General features: G+C 37.9%; 1 protein-coding gene across 4 annotated transcripts in view; it reads left to right on the forward strand.

Annotated features, from left to right (window-relative positions):
* Positions 1 to 11658, forward strand: part of AGTR1 (angiotensin II receptor type 1) — a 45861-nt gene extending 34203 nt beyond the window's left edge. For 2 of the 4 annotated variants that reach the window (XM_002814156.4, XM_002814157.4), the window contains one exon: positions 9632 to 11658. In XM_002814156.4, coding sequence (XP_002814202.1) covers positions 9687 to 10766 — 1080 coding nt within the window. In that variant the 5' untranslated portion in view covers positions 9632 to 9686 and the 3' untranslated portion in view covers positions 10767 to 11658. Of the gene's footprint in view, positions 1 to 5291; positions 5474 to 7370; positions 7521 to 9631 lie in introns of those variants that run through there. The other 2 variants (XM_063722264.1, XM_024244238.3) reach the window with 2 other exon arrangements.
* Positions 11659 to 22882: the final 11224 nt, after the last annotated feature.

A 22882-nucleotide genomic window follows, 5' to 3' on the forward strand; every position in this document is an offset into this window, starting at 1 on the left:
GAAAATTTTTGCAACCTACTCATCTGACAAAGGGCTAATATCCAGAATCTACAATGAACTCCAACAAATTTACAAGAAAAAAACAAACAACCCCATCAAAAAGTGGTCAAACGTTTTTAATAGAAAAATTACAATTATATATGTCTCACTTTCTATTTCTTTTGGACAGCACTGAACTAAAGAACCAGAAAATAGAGGGGTGTATTAGTGAACTACAGAAAATTCAAGTCCCAAAAGCTGTAAATACTCTGAGGACCAAAGAAAATGTATACATTGTTCAGATTTGCCCTGAGGGGTCAGTTTGTACCCAAGCATTTGCTGCCACAAGTATTAAATGTAGAAGCAATCCAATATCTACTATTTTACTTTTCTTTCAGGGTTAATCAAGTGCCTTGTTATAATTCTTCAAACTAAAAGCATTATTATAATAATGAAAAATATTTCTGCTGAACTTCCGAATAACAAAATTTAGTAATATTTTGAAAGTCTGAGCTTTATTCATTTTACTTACCCTTGTATTATAGAACAATTATATTTTTAAAAATGCTTTTATGTCTTCCAAAGAACTTACTTTTTATTTTTAGCAGTCCATGAAATAGAAGTGAGAACAGGTGTTGGTATTCCCATTCTAAATATCTTGTAATATTTAAAGGAAAACAAAGTGAAAGATTAAATTGCCCATGTAAGATTGTGTTGCCGGTTACTGGCAGAGCAGACTCTTTGCCAGGACAGCAGTCCAGTGCTTTCTCTTCCAGGCTGTTCTCCTATTCCTCAATTTTTACAGCATTTTTATGTTAATAAATAAATAAATAAAAAGTAAAGAACTATAATGCATACAAAACTATGATGGAAGAAAAGGAAACTATGTGATAAAATCAAATAAACATGACCCTTATAGCTTTAGTTTTCTTAGAACAGAGGCCCTTTAACTCTTCAGAATGTTGAAACCTTCTCTTGAAGTACTCTTATAATACTCTGCCCTCACCTCTGTGTTTTTATCTGGGCAATTAGACCACATTAACTAATTGCTAAACTTTAAAAAGTTGTATTTTCTTACAAAGAATCTGAGAATAGGTTGATTTTCTATGTTATTTTAACAGTATCACATTGCGCCCCCCTCTTCACAGGACCATGTAATCTTGACTCTATAACTTCATGGCAAGCTTTTAATTTTGATTTTCAACCATGTTCCAAACTGTACTCTTTGACCTGGTAGTGTCAATAACATAAGGGATGTCTGAAAGGCTTACAGCCTTTGGCCATAAATGGAACGAAACAAACTAGTCCAGATAGGGCCCAAACTCATAACATTGACCTCATTAGTCTAAGACCACAACCAGCTATCCAAATGTGCCTGGGAAATATTTCTTTGAGTAATAGTTAATTTTTTAAAAAGAAAGAAAAAAACCTGTGACTATGATAATCTTATGTTGAGTTTCTTTATTCATCTTGAGTAAACAGTAAATTTTTTCACTTTGTTGTTTCAATACAAAGAGTTCTTGTATTAATAATATAGAATATTATTAAATCAGTGTAGGATGAAAAATATTTAGATAGCTGATTTAACAATATGTGATAGCATTAATCAACAGCCTTGTTATAATTCTTGAAATTGTTATTATTCTACTTGTCAAGCAATTTTGCCCTTCTCGTCAAACGATGCATACCTGTTCAATGGAAGGATTATAAAAGTTCATGCTTCGGAAAATTTTTTTAAGAGTATAACCAACTCCCTGAGGATACAGGGGTCCAGGGAAGCTAAATGACTGCTTCAAGGTCTCCCAGCTAGTGAGTGGGAAAGCTAAAATTAGAACCTCAGTCTGCTCCCACATTTTCCACCAATTTGCAGACTATCATTAAAGAATATTTCCTCTGCAATCAGAATATTGAGCTATTTGGAAAAACATGTACAGTATATCAAATATTCTAGCTTCATTTAAAATTTATGGTTATGTGGCTTGTATAATGTTAAAAGCTTTAATCTAAAATGAATTGCCATGTGGCCAGTAACCCTAACATAAAACTCATAATACATATAAATTCTCTAATATTATCATAATTTCTTAAGGGTGCAAATTAATTAGTACCTCTTTTCCTGCCCAATAACTTTCCTCACACCCCTTAAAATGGAATTTGAAATGAGATAAACAGTTGCTGCTACTGAATTAAAGTTTCAAGGAAAAAAAGTGAGGTGGCTTCATAATACAAAATCTGTAGTTTTTTTCACAAGTTGGATGAAGCAATTGTTATTGACTAAGCCTACATTGGTGCTGCCCTTGTCTCTGTTGAAAAGAAAAGCTTGTGAGTAGTCTCCAAGAGCCGTATTATTAAAAATGATGTTTCCTCCCCATGATGGCTGAGATACTAATCCACTGAAATGTGGCGATAATTCTTGTGAGAAAATTCTATGAGTCTATAAGTCTGAAGAATTTAGAAGAGTGAGAGGACAGAGGTTCATTTACTCACAGGCCTTCTTCCAAGTTAGGTTTTATTTTCCTTTTCTCCTAGTCTCTGGAGTCTCCTCTCTCCAGACACCCTGGAAAGCCATTCACGGCCTTTCATATTTAACATAAGAGTATTTAATACTAACACCAGCATGTCGAAGGAAGATGTTTAAAGCATGTGAATTAGACTTGATCATATATGTTTCATTGGCACCTGTTTCTCTTTACTTTTTGGAATAAAATAAAAACAACAAAAGCAGCTAAGAACTTTGGATAGCGATGTGGGTGGGAGGGATTGGGACGCTCATCACAACTGAGTTGTTTAATTTATAGTAAGTAGGAACTTTTAGAGTTGAGAGAAGTTTAATTGTAGTTTAGTTTCATTATTAGACAGTAGTCTTAAACAATTCCCAAGAAGCTAAAATGTTGGATTAACATTTTACTTTCATTGTAATTCATATCCTAAGTATAAATTTTAATATAAATTATAAAGTTTCTGAATTTCCTTTCATAAAACTGGGTTCTTTGGGTTCTTAGTTATTTTGGATGAAACAAGGGGAGGGCTAGTTGGAAATGATGGAACATTTAACCACTGTCACCACAGTTAGTCACAATTGGTGCATGCAGAATTAATAAAGCAGCTTGCCTTGTTTTTATTTCTTGTGAGGTCAGATGACAGTGGATGATATTGACTTGGGAAGATGGCCAGAAGCCACTATTTACCATGTACATATATCAGAGAGCCATTTATTAAGTTTGAGGAGATTGGATCTTAAGTACTTAATTAGAATGACATTAATAATTTTAATAAAATGTTTTGCAATGAGAGAACTATTCACTCAGAAATTGCAGGGGTGAACAAAATCATCTCCAAAGAAATCATTTAACATGAAGTTAGGCTAGGATTAGCAACCAAGAGCATGGCTTTCTCCCATGCATCTGACTTAAAAGCAATACTTGTCTCTTGCCCCGTGGTGCCAGGTGTTCTGCCATGCTTCCCTCTTCGTGGCTGCCAGGATTCCCGGTATAGAGGCAAATACAACCTGTAAAGGCTCAAACGCTCCATCAAAAGCCATGACTATAATCCAAAGCTATTAGGTTTAAGCAACTTATTTGGAAATTATCACCTTCAAATAACATGTAGGGCAACCTCAGTAGAGATGAAAAGGATGAAGCAGGCATGGAAACTGCCCTTCCTGCCTTAAATACAAAATGCCAGATCACAGCTCTGAATAAAAGTGAAGACCACATTGGGCCAGATCAGGACTAACACTAGATACACAGCTGAGATAAAGTTCCAATGACTTTGGCAGTGTGAAAGTCAGGACCACTAGGCACATGTACTGAAGGCAATTTAAGCTGTGTTTCCTGATTAAAGCCAGGGACTGAAAAATCACTGCCTATTCATGATGAAAGACTAGAAAACTTCTGAAGACCAGACAGAGTTTGAGAGTGGTATAGATACTAATCTACTAAATACTGCAAATATATAGTATCTGCAAATATTTATATAAGGTTGAAAACTAAGCTCAGAAATGAGCATTAAAAACTCTTCCAGATCAAGGGAGTGCTGTACCCCCAAGCTGAAGTTGCATAGGCTACCATCATCCAGACACTCAGTCTTCCCAAGCAAGTTAATTCCCACCAAAAATGAACACAGTCAAAGATTACAAAACCTAAGCAGAAGTCCATTATCAAGAAACAGTGTCCACAGGTGCAATAAATAGAATTTATACCTGAGGAACTATAAATAGTAAAGCAATTGGGTAGGGGCTCTTAACAGACAGATATTCAAAATGTTAAGGAAAATAAAAGAAGAAGTAGATTTCGTAAAATAGGAACAGAGGGCTAAGAAATAAGAACAAGTAGATCTGAAAAAGAAAAGAGTAAAAACCCTAAAAATATTAGTGCCAATTTCTATGAGTCAATGAATTCACAAGTGAATACCTAACGGTTATTTCCTGTGGCCTTACATGGCAGAGAGGGGCAGGGGAAGCAACATAGGAGCAGAAACAGTTGCTTTCTAAGTCTGAATTATAAAATAGGAACAATAAAGACAACGGTTTATTGAACAGAATGGTTTATTGAGCTGTCCACTATAAGCAAATGGCTTACAAACATTGGCCTACTCTTTTTGATGCTTGAGAGAGATACTTTGATAGAAGATTATTCCAAAATATAATTACTTGGTCTTTTAGTTCTCTCTTTATTATCATAGGAAACTACGGGGAATTTTTTTTTTCTTTAGATTGCAAACTAGTTTTAAAAAGAGCTTGTAATGAACAATTTAATTAGATTGGTTTTGGCTTGCCTAAAAGCTTAAGAAGGTATTAATATTGTAATCAAAAGTCTTGGGAAAGCATTCCTAGAATAAAAAAAGGAAAGAAAATCTTCATTCTTATGCTTTAAGAACCAGGAAAGCTGTCAAAGGATATAAGGTAACTCTTACAAAAGCAATTGTAAAATAAACGGGTTTGGCCACAATGAGCCAACACCTATGTTTGCCACAGACTTAGGTTCCCACCTGACTCACGGCAAATTTATTCAGCTGCTTAAGATTATTTTTTACTCATACTTCAAAAGAACAACAGCCTGGAATTTTTAGACTTTTAATGGCAATGGAAGGAACTTACCTATGATAAACATTTTTCTTTACTCTCATGCTTTCTTAACCCATGGCTGTTCTGAGTCAATGTTTGCCTTGCATTCAAAAAATAATAGTAAAGATTCAAGTAAAACATATTCATTAAGCATTATTTGAAAGATATACCAAGTGCTTTCACATTATCTCACTTTATTCCTACAAAGATCATGTGCAATAAATATCACTGTTCATGTTTCCTACAGATGAAAAAAAACTGAGGGTCATGTTCAGAGAAATTCGATGACTTACCCAGAGCCACACAGATTTGTACATGGCAAAGGAGGATTCCATTTCAAGTCTTTCAACCCCAAATTCATCTTCCTTCCCTAAGGGGAAATGGTGCTATGGAACTCATGTAAGCCACAGAGCTTGGATAAAAGGAATAGTAAGTCCAAAAATAGGAAAATTAGGAAGAGGTGGATCCTCCTATGTTTTTAATCAGGGTTCTATCTACCTATAACTCTTCTGGGAAAAGCAGCAGGATGTGACTGAAACATAGCTGCTTTCTAGATCTCACAAATCTGGCTTTTCTAGTCAATCACATCTCTCTCTCCTTCGGCTTCTCACCAAACCAGCATCCGTTCAGCTTCAAAGAAAAAAGAGCCCTACTGTTTCCCACTCATTTATCATCAATCTAAAGTAACTGCCAATCACAAAAGTCCCATCTTTATTTCTTTCCTTAGAAACAAATTTCTCTAGGGAAGCTTATCAGTAGCAGAAGTGCAGACTGGGAAATGGCCTATGTCACCCTTCCATCTAGAAATGCCCAGTGCACATCCAGATCCCACACCCCCAAGAGCGTTGTGCAATATCTGTTAATTTATGAGAGCTATTTCCCATACATGATGCTGCAGGCATTAGTAAGGAGGGGAAAGTTCAAGTGATGACACCATCTCTACTCCACCTTGGCTGGTTTCCAGGTGCCATCTCCTGATCCTTCTCCCCACCCCCACTGCCCTCTCACCATCCTTCCCCCAAACCCCACACTCCCCACCAATCTGGGTCAGTGATAAACACAGAGTATTCCACATGCCTCTGATGTGATATAACATTCAACCCACTAAAGATAATACTGCCTTTAAGGCTCCTGTCCCCCTGGCTAGACTCAAACTGTATAGAGGAGGAGAACTGTGACTTTATTCCCCTTGCATCCTGGACACCCACACATAGTAGATGTTCACTGAATATGTGATAAGTTGGTGAATACCCACTAAATGTGCTATTTGCATTGCTACTTCCTTGTGCCTCTTTCTACTGTTTCTATCGCCTAAAATTCTTCTCCCTTTTTCCTCCACCCTCGAGTAGGAAAAAATTTGTTTCCTTATTGGGCAGGGAGTCCTGGTTATTATACATTTATGTAAAATGTTCTTCTAATTGGTATATTCCATGCTATGTCCAGATTCTTTCAAGTGAATTCTCATTAAGGTAATAATACCTCACCGAAGTTTCCAGGGATGATCCCCTAGCTGTTCAAAGCTACCTTTTATATATTAAATACCAGTCAATATGAATCAGTGGTAACTGAAAAAATGGCTGATAGCTTGTGCAGGAGTTGGAGTACAAAACTATGCTTATAAATTGATCCTCACAAAGGCAGATTTTTTCCCACAGAAATTGTATTATGAATGCTATAGTTTGAGACTAGTTAATAAAATTCTACTCACTCCAAACATAGGATTAATGGAACCCACATGAGTTGTGTGCTGTCAAAGTCGAGTCAAGAGGAAAGAGAAGGAGGAGAAGAAACTTTCCTCCCTGTTCTCACAGCTCAGGGCACCCAAGGGATTCTAGACCATAAAGTGTACTCCCTTCTATTTTTTACTGCCCTTATTCCCAAGCTGAACCAAATATTTACCTCTGCCCTCATTTTCAGTTATGGAGTTCACCCAGGCCCTTTTCAACCTTCGAGGTTCCTTAACCTTTACATTACTAATTCTTTTTCTAAGCAAAATCTAGCTGATCTCTACTAGATGGTTAAAGGATAGTAAATAGGTAAATTAATCCACATTAAGGCACAAATGACTGCTAGCCATAACCCTTAAATGACTAATTAATTTTTAATAAAGAATATGTGTTTATATAAATGAATTTATACTTCTAAGTTGGCATAAGTTCAGAAACAATAATAAGATGAACTGGAAAATCTACAAGGTATAGGGAAATCCTCTGGGTGAGGAAGAACTAGTCATACCTCCCTAAAAGCCTAGCGCTAGTTTCTGTTACATTATTTCTTCTTTTCATCTTCTGTTTTCTAAACCACAAGTTTCCAAAAGCACCAAGGAATTTTCTACCTGTTTATTTCATTTTGTTTTTGTTTCTGTTTTTTTGTCCAAGGTGAGGCCCAAGTTGACACTGAGTATTCTCTGTGAAACTCTGCAAGGAGCAACATGTGATTTCACAGAAATTAGTCTTGATACACTATTTTCATAGCTGTAAGTTCTATGCTGCTCACCCATTCATTTGTCCATTCGGTCACTCATTCATGAGACATTTATCATCTGCCTCCTGGAATGTACCAGAGCCTACACCAGTAAACAAGGAAACAAGTAAACACTAGTAAACTTTAAACAGGCTCTCCCCACAAGCAACTGACCAGTGGAGAAGACAGATATGTCAACAGGTGATTACAATAAAGTATCAAGGCTGGGTGCGGTGGCTCACACCTGTAATTCCAGTATTTTGGGAGGCCAAGGCGGGTGGATCACCTGAAGTCAGGAGTTTAAGAGCAGCCTGGCCAACATGGCAAAACCCCATCTCTACTAAAAATTAAAAAATTAGCTGGGCATGATGGTACACACTGGTAGTCCCAGCTACTACGGAAGCTGAGGCATGAGAATCACTTGAACCTAGGAGGTAGAGATCGCAGTGAGCCAAGATCGTACCACTGCACTCCAGCCTGGGCAACAGAGTGAGACTCTGTCTCAAAAAAAAAAAAAAAGTGTCAAACCTACATCCAAAATGTCAAAGTACTCAAAAAAGTTGGGAAGGCTTTACCAAAGATGTGACCTTTAGGGTAGATAACCCCTGTTTGTGGATACTAATGTCCTGGTGAGTCAAAGAAGAAAAGGATGTACATTATATAAGCTGGATGCAAAAAGGAACAATAATGAGGACATGCAACCAAAAACTTACATAGGGAGAACAACTTTACTTAGGGAAGGCAAAGAGGCCACTTAAGAACTCCTTCACATGTGTTATCTCTTAAAAGTTGACTACTGGAGTAGTATCCCTTGCACAGCATCCCTTTGCACCAAAGTGAACACTACTCTAAGAACATGTGTTCAGCTCTCCTGAATGCCAAGCACAACCATGCTTGGCATGGCAGTGGTGTCTTATTTCTGCTCCTCTTTTTCCCCAGGGCATGACGTTACAAGAGAATGCTCAGCCATGTTCATCTGGGGACCTGCTCCTGGTAGAGCAATAGGATCTGTGTGCCCAGCACCACTGCCCACCTAGCTGTCCTGGCCTGTGCCCAATGCTGACCTTCACCTCAGAGTGTGGCTGTACCACATTCGGTGATGTCACTCTCACTGAACCTTCAGCCTCCTTCCTGGGACTTCCTAATGGACTCTTATCCAGGGCAGAATGTGTTGATTTTCTAAATCACATAAATGAATAGCTTGACTGTTGATTATGTAGAAAATCAGAGCAAATATTTGCATGGCTTTGTGCAGCTCATTGCTAAGCATCTGATTCTCCCCAGAATTCTAAAAAACCTGCTGCTTTCCCAAGCCCTCAGTAAAGACATGCTTTCTTGATAATCCTGGCCAAACCTATTCATTTGACATCTTTGTTACACAAATGGTTAACCACAGAGTTAACTTCAGAAATGGCTGGCAGGTATGAAGGTTAGAAGATTCATGCACTTTTGCTAGACTGAATTGGAAGTTAAAGAATAAGTAGTTACTGACTGCAGCAGCCTGGAAAACCATGGAAAAAAATCCTATTCCTCAAAGTCGAGCCCTACCTCCTATGCCTCTTAAATCAGTTGCCACAGTGACCAATTTCTCAGTCACCTAAAGGCAGCTATTCTGACCACTTAAGGGAGAATACTTATAATCTTTATACCTAAGTAAAGATTGTGAGAGGAAAGAAATGGTTTAAAGAATATGAATGTGTCACACTTCTGAGGTTAATGATAAATGAATTGGTCCTGCTTACCTCAGGAAAAACTTTCAAGTCTTTCTGAAAAACTAATTTAATTCAGTAGTATTTTCTAAATTTAGGTTATGTTTTTAATCAATTTGGAAACCAAGATTTACTTATAGAAAAAAAGGAAAATGACCTAGATAGGTTTATTCACACAGAACCCCAATTTCACTTCTCTGGATGATACTTACCATTTTCTACAAAAGCAGTTATGTTCTAAAATTTAAATGTGCTTTCTTAGGCTTTATCAGTCCACAGTGTTTCCTTAAGAAATATGATCCAGTATTTTTTCCTAAGACTAAAGTTGAGTTACTACATTTATGACTGAGAAATGAATGTTTGTTTGTTTACAACAAGAATTTTTTTTTTACCATTTTATTTTTATTTTCCCCAGGTGCATTTGATATAGTGTTTGCAACAAATTCGACCCAGGCGATCAAAAGATAAAAATGATTCTCAACTCTTCTACCGAAGATGGTATTAAAAGAATCCAAGATGATTGTCCCAAAGCTGGAAGGCATAATTACATATTTGTCATGATTCCTACTTTATACAGTATCATCTTTGTGGTGGGAATATTTGGAAACAGCTTGGTGGTGATAGTCATTTACTTTTATATGAAGCTGAAGACTGTGGCCAGTGTTTTTCTTTTGAATTTAGCACTGGCTGACTTATGCTTTTTACTGACTTTGCCACTATGGGCTGTCTACACAGCTATGGAATACCGCTGGCCCTTTGGCAATTACCTATGTAAGATTGCTTCAGCCAGCGTCAGTTTCAACCTGTACGCTAGTGTGTTTCTACTCACGTGTCTCAGCATTGATCGATACCTGGCTATTGTTCACCCAATGAAGTCCCGCCTTCGACGCACAATGCTTGTAGCCAAAGTCACCTGCATCATCATTTGGCTGCTGGCAGGCTTAGCCAGTTTGCCAGCTATAATCCATCGAAATGTATTTTTCATTGAGAACACCAATATTACAGTTTGTGCTTTCCATTATGAGTCCCAAAATTCAACCCTCCCGATAGGGCTGGGCCTGACCAAAAATATACTGGGTTTCCTGTTTCCTTTTCTGATCATTCTTACAAGTTATACTCTTATTTGGAAGGCCCTAAAGAAGGCTTATGAAATTCAGAAGAACAAACCAAGAAATGATGATATTTTTAAGATAATTATGGCAATTGTGCTTTTCTTTTTCTTTTCCTGGATTCCCCACCAAATATTCACTTTTCTGGATGTATTGATTCAACTAGGCATCATACGTGACTGTAGAATTGCAGATATTGTGGACACGGCCATGCCTATCACCATTTGTATAGCTTATTTCAACAATTGCCTGAATCCTCTTTTTTATGGCTTTCTGGGGAAAAAATTTAAAAAATATTTTCTCCAGCTTCTAAAATATATTCCCCCAAAAGCCAAATCCCACTCAAACCTTTCAACAAAAATGAGCACGCTTTCCTACCGCCCCTCAGATAATGTAAGCTCATCCACCAAGAAGCCTGCACCGTGTTTTGAGGTTGAGTGACATGTTTGAAACCTGTCCATAAAGTAATTTTGTGAAAGAAGGAGCAAGAGAACATTCCTCTGCAGCACTTCACTACCAAATGAGCATTAGCTACTTTTCAGAATTGAAGGAGAAAGTGCATTATGTGGACTCAACCAACTTTTCTAAAGCTCTGAACAAAAGCTTTTCTTTCCCTTTGCAACAAGACAAAGCAAAGCCACATTTTGCATTAGACAGATGATGGCTGCTCGAAGAACAATGTCAGAAACTCGATGAATGTGTTGATTTGAGAAATTTTACTGACAGAAATGCAATCTCCCTAGTCTGCTTTTGTCCTGTTATTTTTTATTTCCACATAAAGGTATTTAGAATATATTAAATCGTTGGAGGAGCAACAGGAGATGAGAGTTCAAGATTGTTCGGTCCAATTTCCAAAGGGCAGTAAAGTTTTTGTGCCTGTTTTTAGCTATTAGCAACTGTGCCACACTTGCACCTGGTACTGCACATTTTGTACAAAGATTTGCTAAGCAGTAGTCGTCAAGTTTGAGATCTTTTTGTGAAATTCAACCTGTGTCTTGTAGGTTTACACTGCCAAAACAATGCCCGTAAGATGGCTTATTTGTATAATGGTGTTACTAAAGTCACATATAAAAGTTAAACTACTTGTAAAGGTGCTGCACTGGTCCCAAGTAGTAGTGTCTTCCTAGTATATTAGTTTGATTTAATATCTGAGAAGTGTAAATAGTTTGTGGTAAAAAGATTATATATCATAAAGTATGCCTTCCTGTTTTAAAAAAGTATATATTCTACACATATATGTATATGTATATCTATATCTCTAAACTGCTGTTAATTGATTAAAATCTGGCAAAGTTATATTTACTTTAAAATAAAATAATTTTATTACAACGTATTTATCTTCATTACTTAAAATAGATGCTAATTTATTTTAAAATAAGACTACCTTGAATGAGTATGAATATATTTTTATTTAAATTTTGATACAACTGATAGTTTAATATTATTGGTTATAGATTTTTTATCCTGACATTGAAAAGATAAAGAAAAAACATTTTGTTCTACAGCATGACATGGAATAAACACATCGTTTTGAATTTTTCAGTTTTTCACACAACAAAGAAGAAAATTAACTCTTGCTATAATGCTAGAATAATACATTATTTTACGAGTAACTTAATAACAGAATTTTTCTAATTGTATACATTATCATTGTAGGAAAGTTAGAAGATATGGAATAACATAAAAATAAAAGTCATGTTTAGCTTTCCCAGTCAAAAATCATTATTTTAACATTTGGGAACTTTATTTTCTACTTTTTCATTCATTATACCCACATATATGTGTCAATCCTGATATTGAAGTCATGATGTGTATAGTACTTTGTATACAGATTTTTTACTTAATGTCATAGCATAGTAGTTTCCTACCCAATTAAATATTTTTCTAAAACATTTTAATATTTGTGTAATACTACAAAATATGGACATACCCTGATATAGTTAACTAGTCACCAAATTGGAAAATTGAGCTTTTCCTGATTTTTTAGTATTATAAATTACACTGAGATGAGCATTCAAGTATGTGAATCTGAGAAATTTCCCATACTCCTAGAAGTGGTGCAACTAAAATACATGTATGAACATTTTTTAATAGTCTAACTACCTGTTATCAAATATTTCCCAGAAAACATAACAATTTACAATACCACCAACTAGGTATGAATAGATATCACCATAACCTCAGAATGGGGTATTCAGTAAATTTTTTTTTTTTTTTTTGAGACAGGGTCTCACTCTGTCCCCCAGGCTGGAGTGCAGTGGTGTGATCTCGGCTCACTGCAACCTCCCACTGCTAGATTCAGGCAATCCTCCCACCTCGGCCTCCTGAATAGCTGGGACTACAGGCCTGCTCCACCACTCTTGGCTAATATATATATTTTTTTTATAGAGATGGAGGTCTCACTATACTCCCTAAGCTGGTCTCAAAACTCCTGGCCTGAAGTGTTCCTCCCACCTTGGCCTCCTAAAATGCTGGAATTACAGGCGTGAGCCACCACACCCAGCCTAAATGTAAGCAGGAAAGAGAGATTTACCATAAGGATCCAGCTGCCACATGCAAGGGCCAGGATGCAACTGTGCCTGAAAATTGTGCTTTAACATTTCTGCTCCCATTGGACAGTTGCTTCATTCTTCTATTTAAAGGATTTCAGTGCTCCTGAAGTTCATACAGGGCAAACTGAAGTGCTCATTCTGACCCAATAAACTGTGGCCAAACGGTTGGAGTTATGCGTAAAATAATTGATGGTTGCTCTGGGCAAGGGGGTGTCATCTCAGAGAGAGGCCTTGGCCACTGGGCAGAATTTCCACAAAGCAGACTATATTACTCTCACATTCCCAAATATAAAGTTTTTGTGAATAAATATGGTTCCATATGCCTTATATTATTTATATTATTTTTATATTATTATTTTTAATTTCATTAATGTAATGCCAGCCACTCACCCCAAAGGTCTTCTACTATTTTCACAAAGGATCACCTTGAAAAAATAAATTTTACCTTATCCCAAGCGATAGCATAAACATCCTATAGGAAATCCCTCCAGGCCTCCAGGTCAGCTTTATAACTGTTCTTTTTGGTTTGTTTTTTTTTTCAATAGTTGAGGATTTTTTGTGTGTGTTTGTTTTTTTTGTTGTCATTTTGTTTTGTTTTGTTTTGTTTTTTGAGACAGAGTCTCGTTCTGTTGCCCAGGCTGGAGTGCAGTAGCGTGATCTCAGCCCACTGCAACCTCCGCCTCCCAGGTTCAAGTGATTCTCCTGCCTCAGCCTCCCAAGTAACTGGGATTACAGGCACACACCACCACGCCTGACAAATTTTTGTATTTTTAGTAGAGATGGGGTTTCACTAGGTTGGTCAGGCTGGTCTCAAACTCCTGACTTCAGGTGATCTGCCCGCCTCAGCCTCCCAAAATGCTGGGATTACAGGTGTGAGCCACCATGCCCTGCTCAACAGTCATTTTAAGCCAAGTGATTGTAAGCATTTTAAACTTGCTGAACTATTTCATAGGTTATAGTTGACAAGATTTCTGATAGATAATTGTATTTAGATGTCTCCTATATCATGTATTTATTAATGGTGTTAATAACATGTTCCATGCCTCGTTTTCATTTTAATTTCATCAAATTATGTTGGGATTTTACCCCATCTCACTTGTGAAATAGATGTTACTAACCTTGATGATTATTCTTTCTTTTTCAGTGATATCAACCTAATCTTGGAGTTGAGACCCTACTTACCAAAATGTTAGGATAGGATGCCATTATGTATTCTTCATGAAAGTATTTACAGGTTAGGTAGACTCCTTATTTTTGGTACATTTAAAAAAACACATACAGAAAAGAATATTTACCTTAGAGATCTAGGTGCTCAACAGAATGCAAAAGCTACATTTATATTGAAATATATATTTCAATATACACCCATTTACACCCATTTCTGAGGTGTAAATTTCAATATACACAATATTAAAATTCACCTCATTCTAAGCTTTGGGTGAAAAAAAAGGCTAGTCAGATTTCTAATGCTGGCTCTTTCTCATTGTGGAAATTCATCTTTTCGGACATCAGTTACATCATTTTTCAAGTACGGTGAGTTGGCTTGGTGAAAGAAGGCTTTTATATTTTATTTTACATTTTATTTTATGTTTGAGATGGAGTTTCACTCTTGTTGCCCAGGCTGGAATGCAATGGCATGATCTAGGCTCACTGCAACCTCCACCTCTTGGGTTCAAGCGATTCTCCTGCTTCAGCCTCCCGCGTAGGTGGGATTACAGGTGCCCACCACCACACCCAGCTAACTTTTTGTATTTTTAGTACAGACAGGGTTTCATCATGTTAGCCAGGCTGGTCTCCAACTCCTGACCTCAAGTGATCCATCTGCCTCGGCCTCCCAAAGTGCTGGGATTATAGGCATGAGCCACCGCGCCCAGCATGAAGGCTTTTATTTAGTTAATAATTCACTCATTCATGGATTTAATAAGTGTTGTATTGTTTCCCTACTCTGTGCTGGGTAACAAATGCTGTGTAACACATAGCAGCTTAGCATGTAGGATAAACTTGTTGCTCAGCTGCTGTGAGCAGTATGAAGGAGAGCCAAGTGAGAAGCACCTCGATTGCAAATCACAGAAAGGCTCTCAGAGTTTTGATACCACAGGTTTTTCAGTTTCATAACTCTGTATACTGGTGTATTTTTTTCCAACAATATGTGCCAATCTAGGAAGCCCAAGAAGAGAAAATAGATTGAAGCAGGTCACAAAAGTTTGAGTGAAGAAAACAAGTTTCAAGGAATTTCAGATACTTGGTATGAAGAGTGAGATATCTGAGGGTAAAGAAAGTAAATCAAGAGTAAGAGAGATACAGAGAGACTGAGTGGACAGGAGGCTGGAAGCAGCCATACACTGCCCCCAAGGCCAGGGTTCAGACCTCACAGGAGAGCTACACACAGATGTTCAAGGCCCCAGGACCATGTTGGATCCACTGGACCCAGACCAACCAGAGGAAGAGGGAACCCAGATATTAGGGTGGGAAGCAAGCCATAAACAGTAGACGGAATGGTATGGGGCAAGCCCTAACCGTATGGATTTTATATAGTTCAGGCTGTATGACTGTATATTGGAGCTAATCAGAGAGTCACATTTTCCAAATTCAAAATTTTGACTGAGTCAGTTAACATATGACATCTGTAACTATATCCAGTCTTGTCTACTTGTGTAGTGAACACTCATGGAACCATCTGAACAGTGTCCATTCTCCCGTCATCGCAGGAATGGTTCTGGCCCACTCAGGGACAGCACCACCTCAGAATGAACCATTTTCCTACCTAACTCCATCCCCAGGCCACAGTTAATTGGTCCAGGCTTGAAGTGGACCAATCATAGTTTTTCATGAGGATTTTTCGAACACGCACTGATGAAGAGCTGGCCCCAGTGTTGGCATTTCTGAGATGTAAGCTCGACACCAGCCGCATCTCTCACCACGTGGAAGAAGCTAGTCTGCATGCAGAGTGAAGTAAACAGAAAAGGCAAGAGAGCCCTGAAGGTGCTTGAGTCCTTGATTCTACCTGCGTCTTATGTCCAGCTATATCCCTGCCCACTCCTCTCTAATCAAGGGACCAGAATACAGTGATCTATAGCTAAGATCTGCAAGTGTTTCTTCCCGCTTATGATCGATAAGAATTTCCCTTTTGTAGTGTCCAGCACATCATACATTGGCAACCCAGTAGGAGTGATACCGTCTACATCCCAAAACTTATTGGTCCCTATCTTAATAAGGGGTCACAAGTGCTACCCCACTTCCATATGTCTCCTTATGAGATGGTAACAGCCCGGACATTCAATAGTGTGTGTTAAGGGGGAAGAGGTGTGGAGATGTAGACGGACCAACAGCGAGAGGGGGCTGAGGCTACTACACTGTCTACTATTGCAAATTATTGTAAACTGAAGTCTCTCCCTGAGATGGCACAGGGGTAAAATACACTTCTGTTGCATGAGCAATTATAAAAAATATGATTTGGACCATGAAATCATAAGCAGAGAGAGGAAATTAGTACTCTTCACCACTTGAGGGCCCAAATGCATGGCTTGCATGTTGCATGGGCTCTCTTTACTTGACAGTGACCTGGGAGTTCTCTGGGTCTCATAGAGCCAGTGAGCACAGCATCCAAACCTGCCCAAATCCAATGGAAAAGGCCTTCATTTACCAAGCTGACACAACTTACATGAGAAATTATATAACTGAAGTTGAAAAGTTGCATTTCAACAATCAGGAAGAGCCAGAATTAGAAATCAGACTGTTTTTTTTTTTTTCCAGAAGCTGAGAATAAGAGAATTTAGCTTTAGTAATATTTAATTCTAAATCATTCATATACTAGGAAGCTTTGTATAATAATCCTTTAAGAGTTTAAAGACCATGAGATTTACCCTTCAAGCAGTGTAATAGGAAAATATTTATCTATATGCACAAGAGATGTAAATTTGATGAAAAAACTATGTTAATTTTAAAACTATTAAAAGCCAGTTTGCTATTATGATTATTTTGCTTCAAGTATCCAAATGATGACGAGCCAAATATGCCCCTGAGCCCAGTTCTTGATTCATTCCACATCCTATAAAGATTCTTTAGAAAAATTGAACAAGATGAGAAATAGGGATCCTGGCTCAACCTCCCAGTGAGTTGGGATATATCTCATGGAACTTTTTCCCAAGCCTGATGAGGTTCTGCTGTGCCATATGGACATGTACAGTTGCTAAATGATAATTTTCCAAAAATAAGCTTCAATTCTCCAAAATGGCAGATAGAAAGCAGCTGGTGTTACCCAACAGCGATAAGCCCTCCTAGAGCTCACCACAGAGAGGAGAGCATCATGTCTGCAGACACCAGAGCAGGTCTGCTGAGAATCAGCCAGCGCCATGTGACACAAGAACCCACAGATGCGGATCCGTCCTGACTGGTGGCTTTCTTCTGGCCATTGCTGTTACAGAGAAGTTTCTAAGCAGTACTCAATGCACACAAAACTAAGTAGAGGCTATATAGGCAATTCTTCAAACAAGCAATCATTATTCTCAGTAATTCTTGTAGTAGGTTGATAGTAGGAGAAAAAAAAAAAAAAACCTTTCCACTGATTATATCACCTTTATGGCTATTTCTTGAGTCTCCCTATCTTTTCCACCTTCTTCAAGAAATAGCCCCCTATTACAATTTGCATGCCCACTCTTGCTGCAGAATTTGTATAGGGGCTCAACTCCCATTATTGCCAACTATGATTTGGACCATGGATGTGAGAAGACTTCAGCAAATCAATCCATCATATTCCTCTGGCTGCAATGAGTTGGGCACATAACCTAAATGAACCCAATTATGGTGAATTTCCTGGTTTTGCCACGAGCTAGCAGACAAAAAGCTTGTTCTTTCCCACTCTATAGTGGATGCAAGGAGTTGTTGTAGCCATTTGTCACTCCAAAGGAGAGGTGGTGTTTCCACACTGGAAGTGTCACAGTGTGTACTTATACCATAAGTATGGAGCCAACATGGTGAAAGACTGGACAAAGAATGGAAATGAATCAAGTCCTGATGACATCATTGGAGAGTTGACTTTCTGTGCTAGAAATTTGCACTGTCCTCCAGACCTCCCTATCTTAAGCAGTTGCGGATGGGTTTTCTGTCAAAATTATCCACCAGAATTTAATCTTCTGCAAAATTATTATAGTTATCATATATTGAGTCCTGATTATAAGACAGGCATAGAATTCTCCGCTTATATGCATTATATTATTTAATCCTCACAACACCCAGTCATGTTACTTCTGTTATTATCCAATGAGACAAAAAAAAAAAAAAACACTTAACAAATTTTACATAATCAGTCCAATGTAACATGACTGGTAAATGTTGGTGTTGACATTTGAAATCAGGCATTCTGACTCCAGAATCTGTGCTATTATTTGCTAAGCTATGTTGCTTTCCTCTGCTCCTCACATCTCCCCTGACCCCCCAAAAATGGCATTACAAAATATGAGTCATGTAGGTACTTTCCAATATATTGTCCAAGCCTATTTATTCAAAATCAATACAGTAATATTTTACTTTGTCTGAAACCGATCTTACTGGATTTCAAGATAGAATTTCAATAGTCTTTGTCCTTGAAAATTGGGCTCACTAATGGAAAGCACTAATTGACCTTAAAAAGCATAACACTGGATTTTACGTTTATTGTAATGTGATTTTGGATGAGCTTATATTGGGTCTAGCAAATAAACAGGCTACAACTGTTAACTGTTACAGTAATTAGTTAAATGCTCTGGTCCTTTCTGCAGCCAAGAATTTAGATAGCACTTACTAAATGGTAGGGGAAAGGAAATTCCTAAATTTATTTTCATATCAAAGTTTTAACTTCTTACAGCCTAATGGAATGATGTTCTTTAAAATATATATGTTTTAAAGAAACTACATTATATTCTGAGAAAAATTTCCTTTTAAGGTGTGCAGTTCAGGTTTGGCAATAGATTTTGGTGAAGAATAGACCTGGAATAATTAAAAGTATGACTTATTTCAACTGTGCACAGAGACCCAGAGGATAAAGATGTTATGATCATACCATGAGTCCTAAGGACAGTTGTAGCAGCATCATTGAAAACTACCTCAAAATGGATGCTATTTAAGACCATGAGAGATAAGGAGACAGTTGAAACAGAAAAGATAAAATATGCTTACTGCTTCACCTTTTGCTTCTGGCTGCAGAACAAGTAGAAAGGAGCAATTACAACCAAAACATTTAAAAAAAAAAAAAAGCAATTAGGTTAAAGGCTGAGGAAATGATCATAACATGATGGAAGTTCCAGCAGCCAAGATGAATCAGAAAGTAGCTATGTAGCCTATCATGATAGGAAAGCTGGGCATAGACATGGATCAGTGTTTTCCAACCAAGTGTGGGCCAGGAGTGGTGGCTCACGCCTGTAATCCCAGCTACTCATGAGGCTGAGGCAGGAGAATCACTTGAACCAGTTAGATGGAGGTTGCAGTTAGCCAAGACCGTGCCACTGCACTCCAGCCTGGGCGACAGACCGACTCAGTCTCAAAAAATAAAAAAACACAAAAAACGAAAAACCAACCAAGTGTGACTGCATCCCCAGGGGACATTTGGCCATGTCTGGAATCACTTTTGGTTGTCACAACTTGAAAGAGGAGAGTGCTACTGGCCACTAAGTGGGTAGAGGCCAGGGATGCTGCCAAACATCCTGCAATGCATGGAACAGTCCCACACAACAAAGAACTATCTGGTACAAAATATCAGTAGTGCCAAGGCTGAGGTCCCTGGGGTAGATAAGGAAGGGAAGAGCACCAGTGAAGCTATGTGAATGCTGCAGTAAATTGTGCTAAATAATGAAGTACCAGTCTCCCAGTTCTTATAACCTCTAAAGTGTCTCTCCCTCTCTCTTTTTCCTGTGCTCCCACTCACTTTCTCAAATTTCATTGAATGTGAACTTCATCCAAATAACCTAATTCATGGGGAAATTGTGTTAAAAAAAAAAAAAAAAGCAGTGTCATTTCTGGGGCTACGTAGACAAGTCTATTAAGCTTCTGCCAAAAAAAAAAAAAAAAAAATTATTCACTCACTCTTTAACGTTAAGAACAAAGGCAGCTGGTAGCACGGCATAAACCTAAAGGGTTATAACCCCATTTCCATGGGAGACAAAATGAAGGTGTGTGTTCCAGTGGGAAACTAATCCTCAGAGAAGACACTAAGTGCAGAAATAAAACATGTAAGCATGTGGTGCTGCTGGCTCCTTCATCAGGACACTCTACAGTATCTTAGCATTTGATATGAGTCTGATGAAAATTTTTATTGAAAAAAATCAAGGGTGTATTTTATTTTTACTCTAAATATTTCCATAGGGATTTGAGGGGCTTTCAATGAAAAGCACATTAAAACAGGGTAATACAAAAGAAACCAGACAGACGAATCACAAAAAGGAAGAAGCAAAACCATTGACTGTATGGACAAAAAGGTGTTGTGACAGATAAGAATATTGGGTTCAGAACTTCCTGCAACCAGGTTGAAAAGGCATCACTAAAACTCCAGTTCTTTTTATCAAAACAAGTGCAGAACAGGTCCCCATATGGAGCAGTCTTTTCGACACTGAATTCCTAAGGAAATTTCTCACGTTGGACTGTGGATAGAGACATAGAGTCACAGAGGAATCATTTTTAAGCATCATTTTTTATTTCAGCCTGATTCTTAGTTGGTTGTTCTTGGAATATTCTTCTTAAAAGCCAAGAGCATGACACCAATTCAATGAAGCTTGGTGATGTAAGGGTATCCAGCACTGTGAGATAAGAGTCACCCAATGGTGTACTTTGACAGGCACAGCAATGTCCTTATGATGTCAATGGAGACCTCTGGGTCCACTGAAACCTTAGATAAGATAGGCTTAGACTCCCTGAAATAGTGCAAGATCTCCAGAAATTTCCACAGAAGCCTGAGGATCTTATGTGTTCATGGTCTCGTTTAGTTTTTGCCATCTGCTTTTCCAGTTCAGTTTAGAGATTATGATCTCACTACTCCACACTGTAAGATGCCATATTATTCCATGGCTGTAAGGTGCCGTATTCCACGTGAAACAGCTCCAATTACACACACACAAACACACACACACACTCAACAGCACACTAACATGCTACATCATTAGGGATTACCTTTGAGTCAAAAAGTCCTTTGTCCCTTGGAACATTTCCCCTCTGGACTCCATGCAGTCCCAGACTTCACTCCATCTCACACATCATTCCCTTCCTTCTCTGCATCCTTTCCTTTTTTATCACCAACTCCCTTGAAGAAGTAAATCTACTTTCTATTTCCTCACCCTTAGCACCCTAGCCATTCGTCTCATTAACTACTCCCTTCTGAATGTCAGACATTCTTTCTTTCCTGCAAAGTTTCATCTTCTCCCACAAACAGACTTTCAGGATATTTTCTTAGAGAAATTCCAGGCCACACTATGCAGATAATGAATTCTTCACCTCGTCACTAACAATCCAATGGTTCTCAAATAGTAGTACCCAGTGCTAATGGTGGGAAGCAAAAAATTCCTCAAGGAATGAAGTGTCTTCATATTTTGATTTATTCAGAATCCTTGCTCCAACAAACCCCATGTTTTCCTTCCTATCTGATGCATCACCTCCTGCTGCTTCTATTTGACAGGGACTACCCAACGGTTCATGGGTGGCAGGGCCCCTGTGCCCTGTGTGAGCATTCACCCTGAAGGCATGCTCATGGGGCTCATCCAATGGATGTTTTTAAGTCCAACAATCTTCTCAACTTTTTTCTTATCAAATTCAATTAACACATCACTGGACTTAGTTTTTATGTTCTCATACCCACAGTTTTTTGTAAAATTTACAACAATATGTTCATTGTAAAATGTAAATCATTATGTGCTTAATACATACAATTATACATTCTAAATAACCACTTTATTTACACATACAGGCGTAAAAATTGTCAATGTTATTCATATAACCATGCATTTTTTAAAACTACTTGGGGGTAAGTGACTAATTTTACAGAAATTAAAAATTAACTTTTGTTCCCTTGAACTATATGTTATATACAAAGTTTCGGTGCCACCAAAGAAATAGCACTCGAATATAAAATTTTCTTTTTAATTCTCAGCAAGGCAAGTTACTTCTACAGAAGGGTGCACCCTTACAGATGGAGCAATGGTGAGCGCACATCTGGACAAGGGAGGGAAAGGGATTCTTATCCCTGACGCACGTGGCCCCTGCTGCTGTGTCGTTCCCCTGTTGGCTAGGGTTAGACTGCACAGGCTAAACTAATTCCAATTAGCTAATTTAAAGAGAGTGATGGGGTGAGTGCTTTGGCAGGAAAAAAATGGTTATGCAGGGTGGAGAATAATAAGTCAGGGTGGAGCAGGTGATTGGAATGAGTCACGGTGGAGTAGGTAATCGGAATGAATCAGGGTGGGGTAGGTAATTGAAAAAGATTGCTTTACGAGGAAGTTAAGTTTAAAAGTAGAAGGCAAAGAATTGAACATACTGACATATTAATTCTTTGAAGAGAAATTCAGAATTCATATTTAACATATATGTTATTTTTATAACTTCTAATAGTAACAGCCATATCCAGATGTTGTTAGAAGCAATAATGTAAAGGATGCAATCCACACCCTGTGCTTATCTAGATTTTTTTTTACTTAAGAATATCAAAAACTTGCATCAAATAGTATATTTTTCTCTGATGAGAGCCCAGAACCCACTCTTTAGATGAGAGAACCCAGTATTGCTCCCCCTTATTTCCCCCTCCATATTCAATGCCTTCCAGAAAAGTTATGACTCCAAATTAAATTTGAAACTATTCTCTGAATCCTTTTTCCAAAAAGTCCTTGTTATTTTCTTATTCAAGATATAAACCCAAGATGTTCTACTTCAAGAAAAGAGACCTGCCATCACCATGATCTGGTGACTATATTGGGAAGGATTCTAGAATATTGCTCTAAGCAAATTCAGGAGTAAGTATAGGATACACTGCCTACACGCATTTGGGGCTCA

This window comes from Pongo abelii, chromosome 2, assembly GCF_028885655.2.
Source record: "Pongo abelii isolate AG06213 chromosome 2, NHGRI_mPonAbe1-v2.0_pri, whole genome shotgun sequence".
Taxonomy (NCBI): Eukaryota; Metazoa; Chordata; class Mammalia; order Primates; family Hominidae; genus Pongo; species Pongo abelii.